Genomic DNA, 19,248 nt, shown 5'->3' on the forward strand with positions numbered 1-19,248 from the left:
AAATGCGATAATTGGCATACATTCACCAATTGGCACTGCAGGTGAATAGGGTCAACAAGGAACTTCCCCGGTTATTGAGCTACATCAAGACAGTATTTTCTCCTGAAAATGTTATGTTTAATTAGGCAGATGAGCTTGTTTGGTGAATTTAGGAGAAATCTACCTACAGGTGCAGAAAGGGTACAGTAGAACAAATACCATCTAAATGTGTATTTTTGGAAGTTTTCTTTCCATTAGAGTTAAAGAGCAAAGCAGACCAAAATCTAAAAATTGACCAGTGCATGAAAAAACAATGTCAATGCCTCGAGTGGTCTGCCTTAAACAGTAACTGCATCATTTTTGATTGCCGACTCCTGTAATAATAGTTCAAACTTCAAGACCTCTTTTGTAATGATATCAATGAAGTTTTACATTTTATTTTTCTTCGGTGTTCTTTCCAGTAAAACTAACACAATGAGTCGGAGATGTGTCATTGGGGTAGAGGTATTTGTACACCATGCTGCGGTGCTCCGGCTGGAGGCAGTAGCTGATAATCTTCTCCACCTCCTGGCAGCGCCTTTGGAATCGGAAGCGGTTAACGGCCGCCTCCTGCCAGGGGCTCCGGCGATCCTCCTCACCGCTGAGGAAGCGCGCCTCCACATGATCAGAGAATCGAACCTGACAGGGAGAAGAGGAGGATGAGGGAGTGAGAGAGGACAGAAACTATTAGTTTATTGATCAATCGATCAGTAATGACAAATTGAAGAACTTTATTTTCCTGTTTCCTGTTGATAAACATTCAAACTTTCCAACTATCAATTTAATTAAAAACCCAGTGAATGAAAACCTCTGGAAGAGGTGAGACTGACACAAGAGACACTGACCTTTTTGGCACTCTGGGACCTGAAGGAAGAAGATAAGGTGGAAGTGGAGGGGGTCGGGGCAGAGGCCTCGGGGAGGGCGTTGTCCAGCCTCTCCTCCTTCGTCCTGCATTCAGATGGAGATGGCACACTCTGAGAGGCCTTGTCGGGCCCTTGAAAGTTAAATGGGTTGTAGGGGTCTGGGGATCTGCTGAACGAGTTGAACAAAGAGAGGCTCTCAGCATCCTCTTCCTTTGTGTCTGAGTCCGAGGCCTCGTCATCGGCTTGGTTTTCCTCCTCCTCGTTGCTGCTGGGGAAGTCCATGATGGAAGGGATGGTTTCATTTTGGCTTTTTACCAGGATACAGCGTTGTGGCTGCAAGCAGTAGCCACTGCCCTTCACCTCCTGGCAGCGGTCCCAGGTCCCCTCCTGCCAGGAAGCATGGCCAGCGTTCTCAGAGCTGAGGATGAACTCCTCCCCATGATCACAGAATCGAACCTGACAGGGAGAAGAAGAGGAAGTGAAAGAACAGAAATTATTAGTGAATGACACAAAGAAGAAAAAAAACAAATTCAGTTTCCTGTCGTTAAACATTAAAACTTTCAAACTATCGTTTTAATTTAAAACAGTGAACGAAAACCTCTGGAAGAGGCGAGACTGACACAAGAGACACTGACCTTTTTGGAGGGGGTCGGGGCAGAGGCCTCGGGGAGGGCGTTGTCCAGCCTCTCCTCCTTCTTCCTGCATTCAGATGGAGATGGCACACTTGGAGAGGCCTTGTCGGGCCTTTGATTTCTGAGCGGGGCTTGAAAGTTAAATGGGTTGTAGGGGTCTGGGGACCTGCTGAAGGAGTTCATCATATAGAGGCTCTCATCATCCTCTTCCTCCTTGCCTGAGACAGGATCTTCCCAGACACAAAGGCTGCCCACACTTTTGCACAAAGACTTCCGGGGGCCATCGGACTGCCAGTCAACCGTGCTGCCTGAGGCCTTGTCATTGTCTTGGCTCTGAACAAACATACAAGCTGTCTCTGCAGTGGGGGGGTTTGTCCCGTATTGCTGTGGACAGAGTTGGTTTGTCTCCATCCAGTCTTCAGCTGAGGACAAATCTGACAGCAGGCTCATCCCTGGGCTTTTCTGACAGTTTAGGGCAGCTGGGGTGACTCCATGCCCGCTGGATATATGTCTGTCAGTCATATTTGTAAACAAGTTGGTCAGTGTAAAATCATCATTTTGTAGTTTGGTTTAGTGGCAGGTGGCAACCATCACATGCCTTTGCCTTTTAACTTCTTGCCATCTCCTTTATAACATAGGGTAATAAGAGAAAAATCCGTTATCAAGAAGTAAAAAGGCCAAGATCACAGGCATGTGATGATGTCACCAGGTCATTGGGAGACATCGCCATTCTAGAAGCCTCTTATAGCAACAGAAACGGTTCAACATTTATAATCAGGTGTGGAGAGTATAAACAGATTCACCGATTCAAATCGATCCTCATTTGAATGATCCACTTTTGATTCATAAAATGGCTGATCGATCTTTATATATGCCTTTTCCCTTGAGTGACCCCATTGTTTTCCTGTTTCTGTTAAATGCTTCTGATTTGAACATACTCCTGCAGCATTCTTCGTGTGTCAAAGGCAAACTCCAGAAAATGTCCAATTTTCTGGAGTTCATGTCTGAAAAGAGAGCCTGCTTAATTCTACACTTTACAACAGTTTTTGAGTCAAGTGTGGGCGGAACTTTGCAGCAACTGTTTTTTGGGCCCTCATCCTGTTTCAACATGACAAGTACAGAGAAGACAAGAAATTGTTGTTCTCAGTTTTGTTGTGGAAGACGCTGACTCAGGCCCTGAATTCAATACCCTCACTAAAACATCAGTGGGGTAACATGACATGTGTGAAACAGATTTTCTTTCAAGGGTGATTACAGCATCCATTTCAGTGGCTCTCCTGCAGCTTTCAATCATGTTGCACAACCGCCTGCGGCAGATGGCGCAGCACAGATGTCTAACACATCTAATCCAAAGTTAAAGAGTGAACTCCATGACAACTTGGCATCCTCTGCAGTGCTACCAGATAAACACTGTCCCCAGTCTCAATTGCTTTCCCAAGTTTTATTGGAAAAAAAAAACGCTTTACAAAGTAAGGTTGACAGGCAGCAGCACTTGTGAGTACAATGCAGTAAAAATGAAAAGAAAAAAATCTCTGCTAGGACAGACTTTGGACCGAACAAGAGTCCCAAATTTTACAAATATAATTACATACAGTACGTACAAACATACATGGATACAGAATTCAATTTACAGCTAATTATGTACACGTACTTAAATATTATTCATTCAATCTGCTAATTTCAGTGTAGCACTTGTGAAATACTGTGAATAACCAGCAAGTGGTGGTTTTTATTTATTTAGATTAAAGGCAGAGCACAAAGGCACTGGATGTACTCCCAGCTGAGAGGAAGCCGTCACTTTCTGTCCTGAAGTAAATATTATCACAGCTGCTGTGATCGGTGTGTCCTGTCCTCAAATTTCAATTTCTGAACTCCCGGAGAATACTGTTGTGTTGATAGTTACGAAGCACTGATAGAATTTTTTCATCTTCTTGCCTGGTTTGACAAAATTCATTACAAATCTAGGACAGTATGATTATTGCCAATAGATTTTTTTATATATAAAATGTGATGAAGCTACTTTTAAACTTTGCAAATCCTTAAGAGCAGCTTTATTACACAGTATTAAAACAACCCTGAGGTCTGTCCCGTGTCAAACAAACTGGGTTTATAACTTTGGCCCAATGCCCCACAAACGTGACATGTGTGAATCACAATCTGCTGGGCATGCAACACAAGGCTGTAAAGGCTCACCCTTGGCTTGGCTGATTTGGATCCATGTTACAGCAGAACCAGTCAAGCTTTGATACTGATCATCCTGTTTAGAAACACACTGGGGGAAGACACCGCTGTCGTCTAAACAAGGAGTGAAAAAAACTCACTGCGGAGAGCGCCGTGTCCTGCATAGCTCTAAAGGGAAACATTGCAGAGAGAGGACTGAAAAGAAGTTGTAGTACATCTCTCTGGAATGAAAACATTTGATCCTGCAGTTTGTCGCCAAGGCGGAAGAAAAAAGTGCAATGCTACCTAGCATGACTCTGCACAACACCTCAACCTGACATGCTGACCATTAGTTGGTGCTGCTGCGTTACATTCTCAGAAACACTGCTGCCGTATTTTATGTTTCTGCCCTCCCAGACCATCGACGGCACGTCCAGGTCCATTTGAAGGAGAAGTGAGAGGATATAAAGTACATAGGGGCGAGAGGCGGCAGGGGGCGATGGGGTGCGGAGGGGGATGAGTTCAGAGGTCAGCCCAGGTCGGTTGACGTCCCGCTGATGGCACAAAACACGTGACAAGAGTTTTGTAACAGGGAGCGCATCATGTCCTCCTGGTAGATCTGGGGTCAGAGCAGGACATCAACAGGATGAGGGTCAGTTCTTGCACAAAGACAAAGGTCACGCCCACACCCACACCGACACACACACCCACACCGACACACACACCCACACCGACACCCACACCCACACCAACACCCACACCCACACCCTAACTCTACATTGACCATTAACATAACCATAAACTAAACCTTACCTAGCCCAAACTATATACTAACTGTAACCTAAAACTAACCAAAACCTAACCTTAACCTAACTTTTAACTAACCTTAACCTAAACTAACTATGACCTTAACCTAAACCTACAGGACACACACACACAGTCAAATCAGCCAAATTTCACACTCGTTGATAGGATGATGGGATGTGACACTATGAGGTTCAACACATAAGCTGAACAGTGACAAAAAAACGTTTATATGATGAAACACATAAAACAAAGCTATTAATTACACAAGTTTTTTTAAATTATCATTATGATCTTTGTTGCAGCTTGATGCCATATAAATACATTTGGAGGGTATTTCTTTTACATGTTTTCACATTATATCAGTATTGTCCGCTCCTCATCGACTACCTACCAAATTCAGGATTGATTTGAAAGGTTTTTTTGCTCGTTTTTTGGATTTAAAGGTTCAGTGTGTAGAATTTAGTGACGTCTAGTGGTGAAGTTGCATGTTGCAGCTGAATCCCCCTCACATCACCCTCCCCTTCCAAACATGAAAGAGAACCTGTGGTAGCCTTCAGTTGTCATAAAAACTCAAAAGATGTTTAGTTTGTCCAGTCTGGGCTACTGTAAAAAACATAGCGGCCTCTGTAGAGAGGGACCTCTCTCGACGTAAATATTATAATAATTTAAATATAAAGGACTCATTTTAGGGTAAAAAACAATTTGTTTGTTTTATTGCTTTTGTCTTTCCTATTTACACTGTTTCTTTATATACTTTTTTTCCGTTTGAATGTTTGAATAATAAAGAAACCTCTGCGCCCTTCACAAAAAAACCTGCCCCACCATGTTTACACTCACTTCTACCCAAAGGATTGACTGTCTCTTGAAGGAAACGTCATTAAAACTGTAATAACAAACACAGCAGCCCATCATAACTAAAATATATGTGATAACTAAATTATGTCCCATCAACTTTATCATTTAACTGAAACATACAGTATATGGAAGTAATTCACGGTAGGGTTTCTGCAGCACTTCTTTCCTCTTCATGTCCCAATAGCCATCTATCCATAAAGTTGTCTCATTAAAAAAGATAAGTCTGCGTCTGTGGCCCTTGCAGGTATGTAATAAACACAACCTTTGATTTTAGAAGAAGGAATCAAATGAGCTGGCGTTCCCTTCTGTCACTAATTAACCTGCCTGCCTGCACCCTGCCCATGCATGACTGGAGCCCTCAGCCAAGATGACGAGAGCCAGAGGTTATGGATCAAATCGGCTTGTAGCAGTTGTCAGGTAGTGCACGTTCATGTGTTTTCGGGGCGTAGCTTTGACCAAAGCTCAGATGGGAGGGGATGGAGTGTATCGGTGTCATTTTTTTCAAAGTATGGCCTGTCCTTTCTAACTTTTCCAGTTTTACCAACCCTCGCTTTTAACTAAGAAGGTGCATTAATGAATAACTTAAACAATAAAAAGAACAAAATGACATACTTGAGCTTCAACAGACTTAATGATCACATTACCTGTTTTTTTCCCTTATAGCTAAAGGTCAGCACATTGGAGAGAAGAAGTCAGACCAGTTAGTTTAATGGAATGAGAACAGCTCAACCAAAATAACACCTCCACCATGTGTGACAGCAATACAGCCATGACTCATTCAGACAGAAAAAAAACACACAGAATTGTTTGGCAATAGTTAAGTGACTAACAGCAGCTAAAGTCAAGTATGCCATGTACACACAAACAGAATCAAATAAAAGGCCTTAGTCATTGCACAGCAGGACAAGGAAATTCAGCATGTCTACTTGAGTGGTACATACAATATATATAAAACAATACGCAACAGAAATGGCACATAGTTAAACATTGTTCAGAGGAGAGGAAAGCTGCTGCGTCTCTGCACGCCGCCAACTTCTCCTAAAACCTTGTCACACAACAGCTAAGCTAGCTCCATCTTCAACTCTGCCTTGGTAGAATCAGCTCGATTCTGCCAATTGTCAGGGCAGGGCTTGTTCCAGGAGAAAATTCAGCAATGCTAAATCAACACCGCTGTATGGTGCAAGTGCAGGTCTGATCAGGACCAGTGTTAAAACAATATGATTCTATAAGTATCAGTAAGTTCATAACATAAACAGCAGGGTTAATCCAGTGATAACAGCTCTGTGTAATGTAATTTGCCCCTCCACCCCATTCTGATCATTTGTATTTATGAAAATAAACCACAGCACTGTGACGCCAAGGTCATAATGGGTACAATGTAATAATAGTCTCCAGGAAGCTGTTTAAAAACAGGTTTTATTCGTGTAGTCATATATTATATCTCGCAGGATCAAACCATGTAGGTAGTTTTGGTTTTCTTTACTTCTGTCCAGAGGTAAAGCTTTCATGCTGCTGCTGAATTTCGACAATGTCCTTTCTTTTAATCCCCTGTGCAAATTCTATTTGTGTCAACTGTCTGACAGAAAACTCAAGACACAAAACCAGAACCTTTTTGCACGGTCAATGTTACAAAATATGTATTTAATATTTGTATGTGACCCAACCAATGAATAGAATACGCAGCCGTTAAATTTCTCAAGGCAACATTTGCTAATGGATTTATTGTCATGGATTGTTGAGTGACACAATCCCAGGAAATTGCAATAATCTTACTCAAGACGCCGAAAAGGTACAAAACAAGTCTCTAAATGCATTTGTTTGAGTGTGAAACCCCCCCCCCCATCAAAAAACTTTCTGGAGCGAAGAAAAATAAGTGTACCTGTTCATGGATGATGTCCGACAACTCTTTCACCATTTCCTTGAAGTTGCCCTTCAGGCCCTCATGGTACTCGAACTGATCCTCTTTAATCAGACGCTCGTTGATGTCCAGAGCCATGCTGCAAGCCTCCACGAAGCGTCTGCAAGTATTCAAAAATGAAGTCCAATTCACTTGATAAGAAACTTAAAGGAAATGAGAAAAGAGGACGATCTTGAAAACTACTATACACAGAATAATGGTAATGAGAAGAAGGGTACCTGAAAATGTCCTTAAGGTCTTTTACTTTCTTGTTACCAGATTGATTGATTTTACTGTCATCAAGGAATGCTCTGGCATAGGCCATAGGACCTGCATTCACCTGCAACAAAACAAAATGTTGAGCATTCTTATTTGGTGCATAAACAAGTAATAATCAGCATGTTTGAAGAAGATTCAATTTTTTATTATTAACTCAGACCTGCACTGACACGCAGCCCTGCAGTTTGAGCTGCAGCTGGATCATGTCGACTTCCTGGCTGGAGCAGAGCTTGATCAGCTCGGCCGTTCGCGCCTTCATCTCATCAATGGCCACATCCACCGGCTTGAGCTCCACATGGTTCTCTCTTAACACCTCCACACGCTTCTTCACGTACGGGAAGGCGTTGGCGGCTGTAGAGACGGGAGGGAAGGCAAAACAGACACGGTCATGCACAAACTTCCAGAGAAAAAGGTCGACTTTAAATGACAATTCAGGCCACTGTAAACAGGCTGAGGAATTAACCAAAGCCTCCGTTGTTTTATCTGTTCTGTAGCATTTCCACTCTGACTCAGTCTGAGAGGCTGAGGACTCTCTTGGTTAACCACTACTGTATGTACCAGAGATGATGTAGACCGATCTAAGATCAAAATTCCACTGACCAGCTGTTGATGTTAACTCCCATTTAGGTGGTCACAGCCCTGCTTACATGTACAAAGCAATGAATGTGCAGAGCGAAAAAAAAAGCTATTACAACTCAACAATAAAATATGCATTAAAAGCTCATTAATGTGGTGTATTTTCGAGTATGAGGTACTGTGTGTATTTGTGATGTTAAATACAGGGAGTTTTAGAACCCAACACTGTCTCATCACTGTATCACATCCCTTTCCCAATCAATAGGCTTCTAACACTACAACAGAGCGGTTTGCTTGCGAGCGCATCTCACGCACTTGTGAGTACGATCCTCCTCTTGCACTGCTCCTCCACGCCGCCGTGCTTTTTGCCCGACAGCGTGTACGGCGCCTCGAACACGAAGCGGCTGATGTTGTGGCATTTCTCGAAGTCCGTTTTCTTCTCTGGCGCCTCCTTCTCCTCAAAGTACGGCTTGACAAACGTCACCTGGACGTAAGCAAACTTGTGGTCCAGGTCCTTGGGATTCACCTATGGGGCAAGCACACCGTTAACACAATGCAGGTCGAGTCAAATTGATTTTTAAAATCAACAGGTGTGGAAATCAGACATGACAAAAGCATATAAGGTGTTAGAAGGTATTACAATAGCATGAGAAATAGGATAGAAATGTTTTATTTCAAGAAACACTTTTGACCCAACTAATGGCCTGCTTGAAATGCAAAAAGGGGTCTTTAAGATTGGTGAGGCTTAAATCAGACTTGTTGAAAGTGAGTAATGAAAAAGTCATCCAAAATCCACTCTCTAGACTTTCTTAACCCTTTGTTACACAAGGGGTCAAAAGTGACCCGACTCAGTGTTTCTTTGCTATATCTTCATTTAATATTCCAGGTATTCATTATTTATCTTGTTTGATTACCACAAATCATTATTTGTATTTATCCTTTCTTACTTTATTTCTACATCACTTTTAAACATGGGTCAAAAATGAGGTGCTCTGTATTCACTACAGAGCATCTGACGTACATTTCACGCAGCTGCTTTTGCAAATCTGATGCACGTAAGTCTTATTTTACAATCCATTACTAGTGAGAAAGAGAACTATGTAATACTAACTAGCTGTTATCTACGATAGCTAGATCAACACAAAATAAAACTTGAAATAGAACAGTATATACTAAATAGACTGATTTATGTGCAGTTGTAAATGTTCTTGTGCTTTTTTATTTTATTTTTCCAGAGTGATAGTATGCTGGTTGCAATCATTCCAGATTTACGGCTGAAATGGTCATAAAGATGCTACATGAACAGGACGAAATTTATGGTCTCGATTCATGGTCTGAAATCTCTAATGCTGATGACCTAGAATATGTTCCACAGGATCAAGCTGGAGTTGTGGGTGTGTCTTGGAATCCAGCTCTCCTGACCCGGTCCAATAGATTGAGTAAAAATGGGTCTTACTGGAACTAGCATCCCTCCACTCAGAAAAGAACAAGAAGTCAAAACATTCTGAGGAGCTGCCCAGGACCTGCCCCTGGTTCAACAGCAACAGATTCTCAATTCACACAAGAGCAGGGCTGCAATGCCAAATGAAATATTTTCATTTCTGACCGTTTCTTCCAAGTGACCATTCTCTATGTATCTACCGCACCTTGTTGGAGTCCTGTATTATCTTGACGTTTTCTGGCCCAAATTTCTCCCCGTAGAGCGACAGCAGCCGCTGAGAGATTTCTGAAAGGCCAGTGAGTTTGGGCTCTTTGTAAATGTATTCCTTCCCATCCTCTTCCTCGAAGAAACCCTGTGAGAAATACACATCTGGTTTGAGTTATGAATAAGAGTAGGGTCCATCCAACTGGAGGGAATGCAAATACATGAATAATCCATTTGGTTCAGGAGAAAGTCTGATACAACAACAACAAATCCGACTTGCTTCTCTTGCTGTTGGATTTGGGATTATCTTTCTTTTTACACATCATATAACGCTTTGTTTTTAAATATACTTAAAAGTTAAAGAACTTGCCAAGTGTAACCTACATCATTAACTGTGCCTATTGTATATTTTGTTTAATACAAGAATTATACCGACTATCATATTAACAGTCTAAAATTGCATTGTCTGCATTGTCATTTTAACAAACAGTGTAGCCTCAGTGACGGCCTCTTCCCGAATCCATTTGAATTGTTTCTTCACCAGTTACCTGCCCGCTTTGATTGGATCAGTGGACCAATTCTCCTCTTGTTACTTGTACATTACTTGTAAAAGTATTTTGAAAAAAAAAACGGGAAGTATGAGGGAACGGTCACATATGCAAATGCCAAGCAAATATCAAAGTTCCCCAAAGTTCAACTCCACACGAAGCCATACAGCAATTTGTTTTGCCAGAGGAAGGGAATGGTACATCCTCCCCCGTGCCGCACACAGACTGGAAGTGAAGCGGGAGGCTAACAATACAACACATACATCATGTCCTGAGTGAGAAGTAGCTGGAAGCACATGGGAGTTTCTTGGTCCTTAGACTTTACCCTCTGCAAGTCCAGCAACTAAGTTTTCCACAATTTGGGAGATTTTCTTGGCATTTTAAATGATCTAAATAAATGATTTAAACTGAAAAGCAAATGTTTAAAACTCTTTAAACAAATTGGATGGATGGATGGATGGATATATCGATAGAGCCCTTTAAGGTGCTTGATGGCCTCACCTGTCCATAAAAAGCCACTCTGAAGTACGTCCCAAGCAGCCTGCGGCCTGATTGTATCACCTCCATGATCTTATTGTAGGCTCTGTGCAGAGTGTCGTACAGTCGGCTTAGTTTCTGGTAAAGAGGAGACATGGGATCAGATTTGGCCCATGTGGCATCCCAACAAACTTTGTGAAATACAAGAAATAAAACATTTTTTCTGTGTTCATATCCATGTGACACTGTAAAATATCTGACACTGTGACACCCACGTGTACAGTTTACTCGTTGGACCTTGAACATGAGAGCAAAATGCACGCAAATCAAGATACAGAGACTTCAAGCTGTCACAGGCAGTTTCACATTGGTCTGTCAAAGTTAAGGTATGAGCAAAGAAACAGATGGAGTTAAAGGTGTCGTGACACAGAGCAGTTTATCAAGGGCTCAGTGTTGAGCGCCATTGTGTCACTGCAGGAATTTCCTGGGGTTAGTTCCATACGGGTTTGCATGCGATCTGTGTGGGTGTATATGTCAATAAACACTTATTGACAAGAATGTGAGTGTCCCTGCCTGTCTACAAGCCCTGTGATAGACTGGCAGTGTGAACAGAGAGATGGACAGGTGAAGGAGGGAGAGGAAACTGTTGAGTGGATGGAATGATGCCACTTCTGCATTCCCAACAGGTGAGAAAGTGAAACCCAATACTCTGTTTTATAAGATCTCTGTGTTGGTGATGTGCAAGTGGCTGCTTTCATGGGGCGTGAAATCAGCATCTTGACAATCCTGTCAGTACAAGTCGACGAAACTAAACAAAACTTATATGATTACTTGACCCCAACAGGCGCGAGGATGTTGATGGATCCCTTTACAAAGACAGGCGAGAAACATCAGGTGCATGTTTGTGTGTGATGTCTGTGTGATTGTAGGGACGTTGCCACGGTACCTCGTACTCGTGACGCTTCTCATAAATGGGGATGACAAGTTTGGCGATGTGCGTGATCAGCTCGTAGCGTTCGGCTTTCCACAGCGCCTCCACGCAGACCTCCAGGTGTTCCACCAAGACTTCCTGAAAGATGCAAAACGTGGAATTTGTGTAAAGTTACCATCGTATTAAAAAATAAGCAAAAAGTTATGAATGTGATCAAAGAAGTCCACTCCACTTTAGAATGTCTTATGCAAAAAAGAAAATGTGTACCTCCGTGTAATAAACGTCTTGCATTCCTGTGTCTTCCTTCATGGCGGCTTCCTCTTCGATATTTACGGTGATCCTCTTAAAAGCTGCAAGACCACTGGGGAACAACTCTGACGAACGAACGGCAAAAAGCAAGTATTTAGATGTGAAAAGGAAAAATGATTATATTTCACTGTAAATTTTGAGGTCACAACAAGAGCAGTGTCTCAGCAACTGGCTCTAAAAAAACTGGTTCTGCACAGCTGAAGGTGTGATATGTGGCCGGAAGGAATCATGAGAAAGAGGATTATGTGTGAACGCGGATGCACTGTGTAGATACAGTATACGCTGCTGTCTCTGGTCTGGACGGCAAACAAGTTTTTGAGAGATTGTTGTTCAATGAACAACCATTAGGGGCACATAGGGTAATCAGTATAAAGACACATCAATTGGAGGAGCCAGGAATCGAACCACAGACCTTTTATTTAGCGGACAACTGTTGCGCCTCACAAACTATCTTTGTCCATTGTTCAGACATGAACACCACTTCACATTTGTTTAACTAGCAGCATGTTTTGCATTACATGAAAATGATCATGTGTAAAAAAAAAACAAGGTGTGGCTTTGTTTCAGTATCCATCTAACAAAGGGAAGTAGCTCTAGGAAGTCTGACTAAGTATCTGTGGTGGTGAAAGTTATTGTGTGGCTGATTGCACACTCATCACCCCCCCACAAAGACAAAGTTACTTAACCTCCTTCGGCAAACCCTTTCCTTAACTCATTCCTCTGTATTCTGCTTTAATGGCTCAACCAGTGACCTTCATTAATACTATACACACCGCTTGGAGCTTAAATACAGTATAAGTGGACACCATAAATAGAGCTAAAGCTTTGTGTGTGTGTGTGTGTTGGAACGAGGGGACTTACTTTTCCTGTGCAGGTATTCTGCAACCAGTGCGGCCACATGAACGTAGCACATAGCTGCCTGCAAAGAAAACTTTTTTAGTCAAAGTTTCTACAGCAAATATTGCAATGAGTGTGACGCATCCAAAGTATTTACTGTGTGTGACTCAACTGTAAAATCACATCTAGCAGCCGCGCCCTACATTAAACTGGCAGCTTATCACACGTGTAGCAACAACACGTACTAGTGGGACCTGAGAGCTGCCAAGTAGAAAATAAGTAATTGACCTGTTTTTACTCATGAAGTTGTTTCTTTTATTCTTTACGGATACACATCTAATTGTGTCTCCATTTTCAATGAGTGACAGAGAGACTATCATCTGTTTGGTGAATAAATCCTGTTTTTAGGACCGAGTCCCTTTCAATTTACTGGGAGAAAAGATGTGTTTACTTAAAGGGGACATATCATGAAAATTCCACTTTGTTAGTGCTTCTACACGTTAATGTGGGTATCTGGCATGTCTACCAACCCCAAAACTCTGGAAAAAAAACACTCGCGCGTTTTGTTATGGTTCCTCTAAGTCAGAAACGTCATGCTTGAGTGACTGGAATGAGCTTCCTGTGTATTGTGTCGTCACAATACACTGGAAGTCTCCCTACATGGCCTTGGCCCACCCCCCACCTCATCCCCCCCACCCCCCCCACACTCGTTACACCGGGTTTACAACAGCGCAGCGCCGTTCCCAAGCGCGCAGCCGCCTGGCTGTTCACACGGGACGCGCATTTCTCCGCGCTGGTCAGTCCACGATTCTGCTTTCTCCGCTTGTTGTTGTACCCGTTGAATGTCGGGGTTCGGGGGTAAATGATGGTCTTCATAGCCCCCCCCCCCCCCCCCCCCCCCCACCTCTCTTTCTCTCTCTGTCTATCTGCTTGTGTGCTTGTAGTGGATGGGCAGAGGGGGACATTTAATTATGTGATTGGGAAAATTAAAACTCCAGGACAACAGAAGGGGAATACAAAGTATGGGATGCATATTTGATAATTTATATCATATAAAATATGTAATTTATAACGTTTAAAATCATGGGGGGAGAGGGGGGAGGGGGGAGCTGGCTCATTAGCATTTAAAGGAACAGGCACTCAAAACAGGTCACTCTGTGGAGGGCTGTTTTAGACAGGGTAAAAAGGGTGCTGTTTTATATGATCCTTGTGGTATTTTGACCAAAGTATGTTACAGACATTTCATTAAGACCCCAAGGAACCATATCAACTTGTGGTAAAATGGGCATACAATGTCCCCTTTAAGTTTTCTATAGAATAAAACATAATATAAAACAAAAATATATTAAATTGAACTGGAAAATTACAAGAAATAAACTAAATAGTTTTAGGCTATTTGAGCTGGCTTTCCTTCTCTGTCATCTTGTATTTCCTGTTTGTGAAAAGTGCTCTTAGCCTCGCATTAAAAACAGATTAAATAGATAAACGGACTTGAACTCCGGCTAACAGTATAATCGGAGTGGACCATCCGGTTTCCAGCCCTGCGTCAACCTCGACCTTTGACCCCTCTACAGAGAAGAGCAAAAACAGTCCCCCTTTGAATGACATTGTTAAAACAATCAAAATAAAGCGTAGTAGTAGAGTATAATTATCTTACGATAATGACATAAACAATGTCAGCCTCTTGTTTACACTGAAACTGGAGGAAAAAGCCAATGTTTATTTCCAAGTAGCTAGAAGTAAACTCTTGCTGCAGCATCATCAAAATAAAATGAAAACCGTGTCAAATTCTAAGTTTAAAATAGCATTCTCTTTTAATTTTCTTCAAAACTAAAACTCTTGCAAACCAATTTTTTTTTTATTTAACAATACTAGATGTTTGTTTATTTTATGGCTCTATTTTATCCATTTATGTAATTGAGATATCATGTTCAAAAGAGTGGGACTGATGGATGGACGACTCGAAAACAAACAAGAAAAGATAAGGAGACTGATAGTTAAACACGTGACCCTAAGTAAACAGATATTTGTAAATGTCTTGATACCTCAGAGAGATCTCCGTTCTTGAGGTGTGCTCGGGCCATGCTGTCCAGCCACGTCCGCCTCAGTTCGGGGGTGCTGGCGTAAGACCGGGCCAGACTGTACTGGAGGTCCAGCAGCATCTCCGGGTCCCTCTCGTGCTCCCTCATCTGGGCCGTGGCCATCAGCACCGTACGGATCCGCTTGGTGAGACCCTTCACTTCCGAGGGGAATGCTGTGGACTGGGTCACGCACAGACGAGCACACACAAAAATGTGAAAAAACATCATCAGATCTATGAGACAAATGCACGCAGGGTCCTGTTCTTCAAATTTTTGTTCTTTATGTGCAATTTTTGAATGTCTTGTGTCTTATGCCATGTGCTTTGACATTGTTTGTACTTTCACTTGATAGTTTTTTGCTAGTTTCTTTTATCCTTTTTCTTTGCCATTACTTTAAAATGATGTTCTATTATTTTAACTGCTCACTTTGATTTTGTATTTGTATTACATCATTAGGAATAATTTATAAATAACAAATACAGTTATTAGAATTATAATGGAACAGAAACATCGTCCTCCTCGCATGAGCATACATTTTAATTTGTTGCTTATTTTATCATGCATAGCTAGAGGTGACTATGTAAATCATATGGTGATAATCATTCCTGCAGTTTTGGTCTCAAGGCAGCTCTGAAGAATCAGATAATCCAAACGCATGTCATATTATCAGTAATCTAATCTGAGAAATTCAGGGACAATGATCTTGTCTTTTCTTGTGCATCAGTTCAACTGTGAAAAAAATGCCTCATGTTTACAGTCATAACAACAGTTTAATCTCAAATCAGGAGCAGAGTTCGTATCCAGGGGAAGATTATATAGATTCAGAGCTGCCAGGGGAACACTCATTTTCTTGTGCAATACCTTCATGGCCTTGTCACTGTTTGCAAAGTTGTTGATGATGGAGAGAGACTCCTGGAAGCGCGAACTGCCAGTCAGTGCCACGTCGGAGATCAACTGGCTTACTGCGATGATAATCTGGAGAGGAAAAGGAGCAAATGGGACAATAGATCCAGTGCAGGGGTGAAGAGAGAGGAGAAGCATACATGAGTCCAGTGAGGAACACTGGAAACTTGGACAGCATTCTAGTCCTGTGTATGTAGAGGAGCCAGAAATTCTTAAACTTAGCAGGCCATCTGTGTTTAAAACAGTGTCAACAGCCTCTTTTCATTCTTCACCTCTGTCATAATAGTAACTTAAGTACTCAGGTGTGTGTGTGTGTTTGTGTGCCAAAGGTCAAAGGTGAACATCAGGCTGCAGAAGAGATTATGGAAAACCCGGAGAGTGGAGTGTGTTTCACCACTTTACCTGCAGGTGTGTGCGCAGGAAGGTCTTCCTCTTTGTGTACTCGTAGTTGTTCCTCATCAGCAGGTAGAGCAGGGCAGACGCCTCGGCCCGCAGGGACCCCAATTTGGAGACGCAGCACTTGAGCACCTCGCAGCACAGCGCCTCGCACAGCGTCACGCGGCCCTTGAACAGCACTGATGGGAACTGAACAAGACAACAGGTTAGTGTGCTAAACATACTTCTTGGAGAAGGTAATGGGATTAGAAAATACTGTTAAGTATGACGGGAAGACAGCAGGAAAATGGCCGTGAGCCAGAAGATGTGACCCAAATAAAAAATTAACCCTCAATCTATTATTTGTACCTTGAGAATTAAATGTTTAATTTTGGCTTTTTGATTTTACTGTCTTGTGTAAACAGGGTACAGATGCATTATGGGTCAGGAAAGAAGAAATATATATATAATTAATATTGCAAGAAGTTTTTCAACATTTTCATGGTTTTAATTAACCAAACAGGCACATTCATGGGACTGATATCTAAGAGTGCAAAAAAATTGGCGCACATCCAAATAAAAATCTGGATAAAACTATTTAAAATGTGGTTTCAAAAGGGGACTGCTGGAGGACATATGCGCTCAGAGTGCGATTCTAGGTTTGATTTTTATCTCTGCTCCAGAAAACAACAGCCATTTCAAAATGATTATCTCAGCCAGTGTTTGTTTTGTTTTGTGGGGCCTCTGCGAAGGAGTGCCAATCTAAATTTAGTACAATCAAGTCATTGTTGTTTTGGTCTTATAGGTCAAATATCCCCAGTCATATTTAGTTGTAGACTTTTATAACAAAGAACTTGGGTGAACTCGTTTTTTATATTCTGCCTGGTACCTCAATGAACCACATTTTTTTGCATTTGGCAACAGTTGAGTTCTTTACTACAGAGATTTGTTTACTGTCAGTGCTGTGACAGAAGCCAGTCTCTCACTCTCTTACTGTAAGAGGAACAAAAATACATGCCAGAACAGAGTGTGCTCTGCTGCTATCCTATGATTCATCACACAAACAGCTGATTTCTTCTCAGAGTGGAGCAAAGGGAAATGCGTGGCTCCGTCCCTTGGAAAGTTTGAGTTCCCTCGATAGTCTGAGATCGAGGCTTGTTGGAGATTGCATCTACTTCCTCAATGAAGGTATAAATAAAACCAAAAATACGGTGCGAGTAAGAGTAATGATTCAAAGCGTGAACATAAAAAGCAGGCAGCCGCGATGTCAACAATCACAGGAAAACAAATGTTTATTTTACACTTCCTCCATTTTTCTGTGTTTTGGATCTTTTTCATAGAGTGAGAAAGAAAAGAGAACATGTGGGAAAACATGTGTGACAGCATGCAGCAGGAAAATGTTGTAGACTGTGTCAAACAACTCCACTTCTTACCTTGTTAATGAAAGCTCTCAGCGCCGCAAACACGTGTCTGAGGGCAGCGTCTGACTGGCCAACTTTGAGGAAGGTCAGGTAAATGTCAAACACTTTCTTCATCAGGGGGTTGTGACCTTCGCTGTCCAGTAGCTGGGTCTGACACACACAAACACGCTTTTATTATTCAAACACATTGTGTTACATTATTCCCTGTACACACTTCATGCCTACATACTAGTATAACATACAAGGGACATTCACCATCTTGTCCTATGTTCTAAAATACACAATATGTACTACGCCTTCACTGGTCCACCAGAACCGTAGGACCCTGGACTCAACCTGGGACTTGTACGGGTTTGAACTAGGTTTTACACAACCAGTTGGGTCCACCTCGGGTTCCAGGTCTGTTTAACAGTATGTGTAACGAATGAGTGAAGACCTGGCCAGAGCGTGTTATTGTAAAAAGGAAAATAGTCCAAGCAATCTTTATTACCGCGCTGATTGTAAACCAGTTGCGTTTGTCAGCCATCAGACAGATTTTAAATCATGAGTGGACTAGGTTAGCCATGTTGTTATTTCAATCGGCAAGAGAGGAATAACAGAAACCTGGGTGAGTGTTAGGAACTTTCTTGGAGGATGGATTACATGCGTCACAGCCAGGCACAGGGAAGAAGGCTGCTAACGTTTCAGAAGGTACGTTTTTGGTTTTTAATGCTTTATATATTTGAAGTTAACAGATTTGCAATTGGTGCCGATTGCTTCTGTGTCTCCCGGCCGGATTCGGGTCCAGCGTTTCTGGGTTCGGCACAGGTCCTGGTCCCAGCCTTCAAATGATAGACAGGTCCGTGTCGGGGAGAACATTTGCTGGTCTTTTCAGGTTTGGGCATGAATTTTTGTTCTCTGATACACACGAATTAAGCCAAACCTATTTTAGTCATATTTGAGTCAGTGAGCTCCAACAGGCAGAAACAACTTTCCCATTCACTTGAATATCTCAGACCTGTGTGTGTGTGTGTGTGTGTGTGTGTATTGACCTTGAAGCACTGTGTAAAGAGAGACAGGACATCCAGGACACTCAGGCAGACCTCAGTGGAGATGTTGCCCTCTAGCAGAGCATGATGGTGGATTTCTGCTTCCGACGGTCCCGTCCCTACAATAACACGCGCACACACACACAAAAAACAAATCCTGTTTTTAATATTTGCAAATATACACCTCTCACTTCCTTGTAGACAAAGCTTGTTTTGTGACTCTTTTATGCAAATCCAGAACCTCTTGCACCCGTCATATTTTCCGTCGTGAACATGTGATGCGCTTGCCGCTTCACATTACAACGAGACAGAAAACAATTCAACACTGTTGAACACCAGGCAAGCTCCTGAAAGTAAACGGCAAAATAGTATTAGGAAAGACAAAGAGATTAAGGTACCAGTCAAGTTCGACAGTGGCCTAAATCCTTTGTTTACTTGGAGATCTACAGTCACATTAGAGTCGCGTTTCTTCAGCAAAGTAATTACCCTTGCAAACAAGTTGAAGGCTGAATGTATTGGTCAATGTTTCTCTGTGTATTTAAGGATGGTATGTTTGCATTAACCTGGCACAGTCAATTATCTATTACAACAAGCTCAGAGAGGCAA

The 19,248-nt window shown here is 42.1% G+C and overlaps 2 protein-coding genes across 4 annotated transcripts in view; both read right to left on the bottom strand.

Moving 5' to 3' along the window:
* Nucleotides 1-351: 351 nt before the first annotated feature.
* LOC117779329 (protein phosphatase 1 regulatory subunit 15B-like) lies at nucleotides 352-1,242 on the bottom strand. The gene is made up of 2 exons (XM_034615422.1): nucleotides 864-1,242; nucleotides 352-657 (listed from the first exon to the last, which is right to left on the bottom strand). Exons 1-2 carry the CDS (start codon nucleotides 1,161-1,163, stop codon nucleotides 415-417), a joined length of 543 nt encoding a protein of 180 aa, XP_034471313.1. The 5' UTR covers nucleotides 1,164-1,242; the 3' UTR covers nucleotides 352-414.
* A 1,705-nt stretch (nucleotides 1,243-2,947) lies between these two features.
* Nucleotides 2,948-19,248, bottom strand: part of dock11 (dedicator of cytokinesis 11) — a 56,892-nt gene continuing 40,591 nt past the window's right edge. For 2 of the 3 annotated variants that reach the window (XM_034615415.1, XM_034615414.1), the window contains 15 exons: nucleotides 18,646-18,761; nucleotides 17,627-17,764; nucleotides 16,221-16,403; nucleotides 15,777-15,890; nucleotides 14,880-15,095; nucleotides 12,859-12,916; nucleotides 11,956-12,062; nucleotides 11,704-11,826; nucleotides 10,782-10,895; nucleotides 9,734-9,880; nucleotides 8,403-8,613; nucleotides 7,672-7,862; nucleotides 7,472-7,572; nucleotides 7,215-7,353; nucleotides 2,948-4,292 (listed from right to left, as the gene is read on the bottom strand). In XM_034615415.1, coding sequence (XP_034471306.1) covers nucleotides 4,203-4,292; nucleotides 7,215-7,353; nucleotides 7,472-7,572; nucleotides 7,672-7,862; nucleotides 8,403-8,613; nucleotides 9,734-9,880; nucleotides 10,782-10,895; nucleotides 11,704-11,826; nucleotides 11,956-12,062; nucleotides 12,859-12,916; nucleotides 14,880-15,095; nucleotides 15,777-15,890; nucleotides 16,221-16,403; nucleotides 17,627-17,764; nucleotides 18,646-18,761 — 2,048 coding nt within the window. In that variant the 3' untranslated portion in view covers nucleotides 2,948-4,202. Of the gene's footprint in view, nucleotides 4,293-5,979; nucleotides 5,999-7,214; nucleotides 7,354-7,471; nucleotides 7,573-7,671; nucleotides 7,863-8,402; nucleotides 8,614-9,733; nucleotides 9,881-10,781; nucleotides 10,896-11,703; nucleotides 11,827-11,955; nucleotides 12,063-12,858; nucleotides 12,917-14,879; nucleotides 15,096-15,776; nucleotides 15,891-16,220; nucleotides 16,404-17,626; nucleotides 17,765-18,645; nucleotides 18,762-19,248 lie in introns of all 3 variants that reach the window. The other variant, XM_034615416.1, reaches the window with a different exon arrangement.

The sequence above is a fragment of the Hippoglossus hippoglossus genome, chromosome 18 (assembly GCF_009819705.1).
Source record: "Hippoglossus hippoglossus isolate fHipHip1 chromosome 18, fHipHip1.pri, whole genome shotgun sequence".
NCBI classification, from domain to species: domain Eukaryota; kingdom Metazoa; phylum Chordata; class Actinopteri; order Pleuronectiformes; family Pleuronectidae; genus Hippoglossus; species Hippoglossus hippoglossus.

What these genes read in the sequence shown, in the direction of transcription:
- LOC117779329 (XM_034615422.1), bottom strand. Translation starts at nt 1,163, where the DNA reads ATGGACTTCCCCAGCAGCAACGAGGAGGAGGAAAACCAAGCCGATGAC. An exon ending in GGTCCCAGAGTGCCAAAAAG is followed by an intron (nt 658 to 863) that starts GTCAGTGTCTCT and finishes TCTCCCTGTCAG; the next exon opens with GTTCGATTCTCTGATCATGT.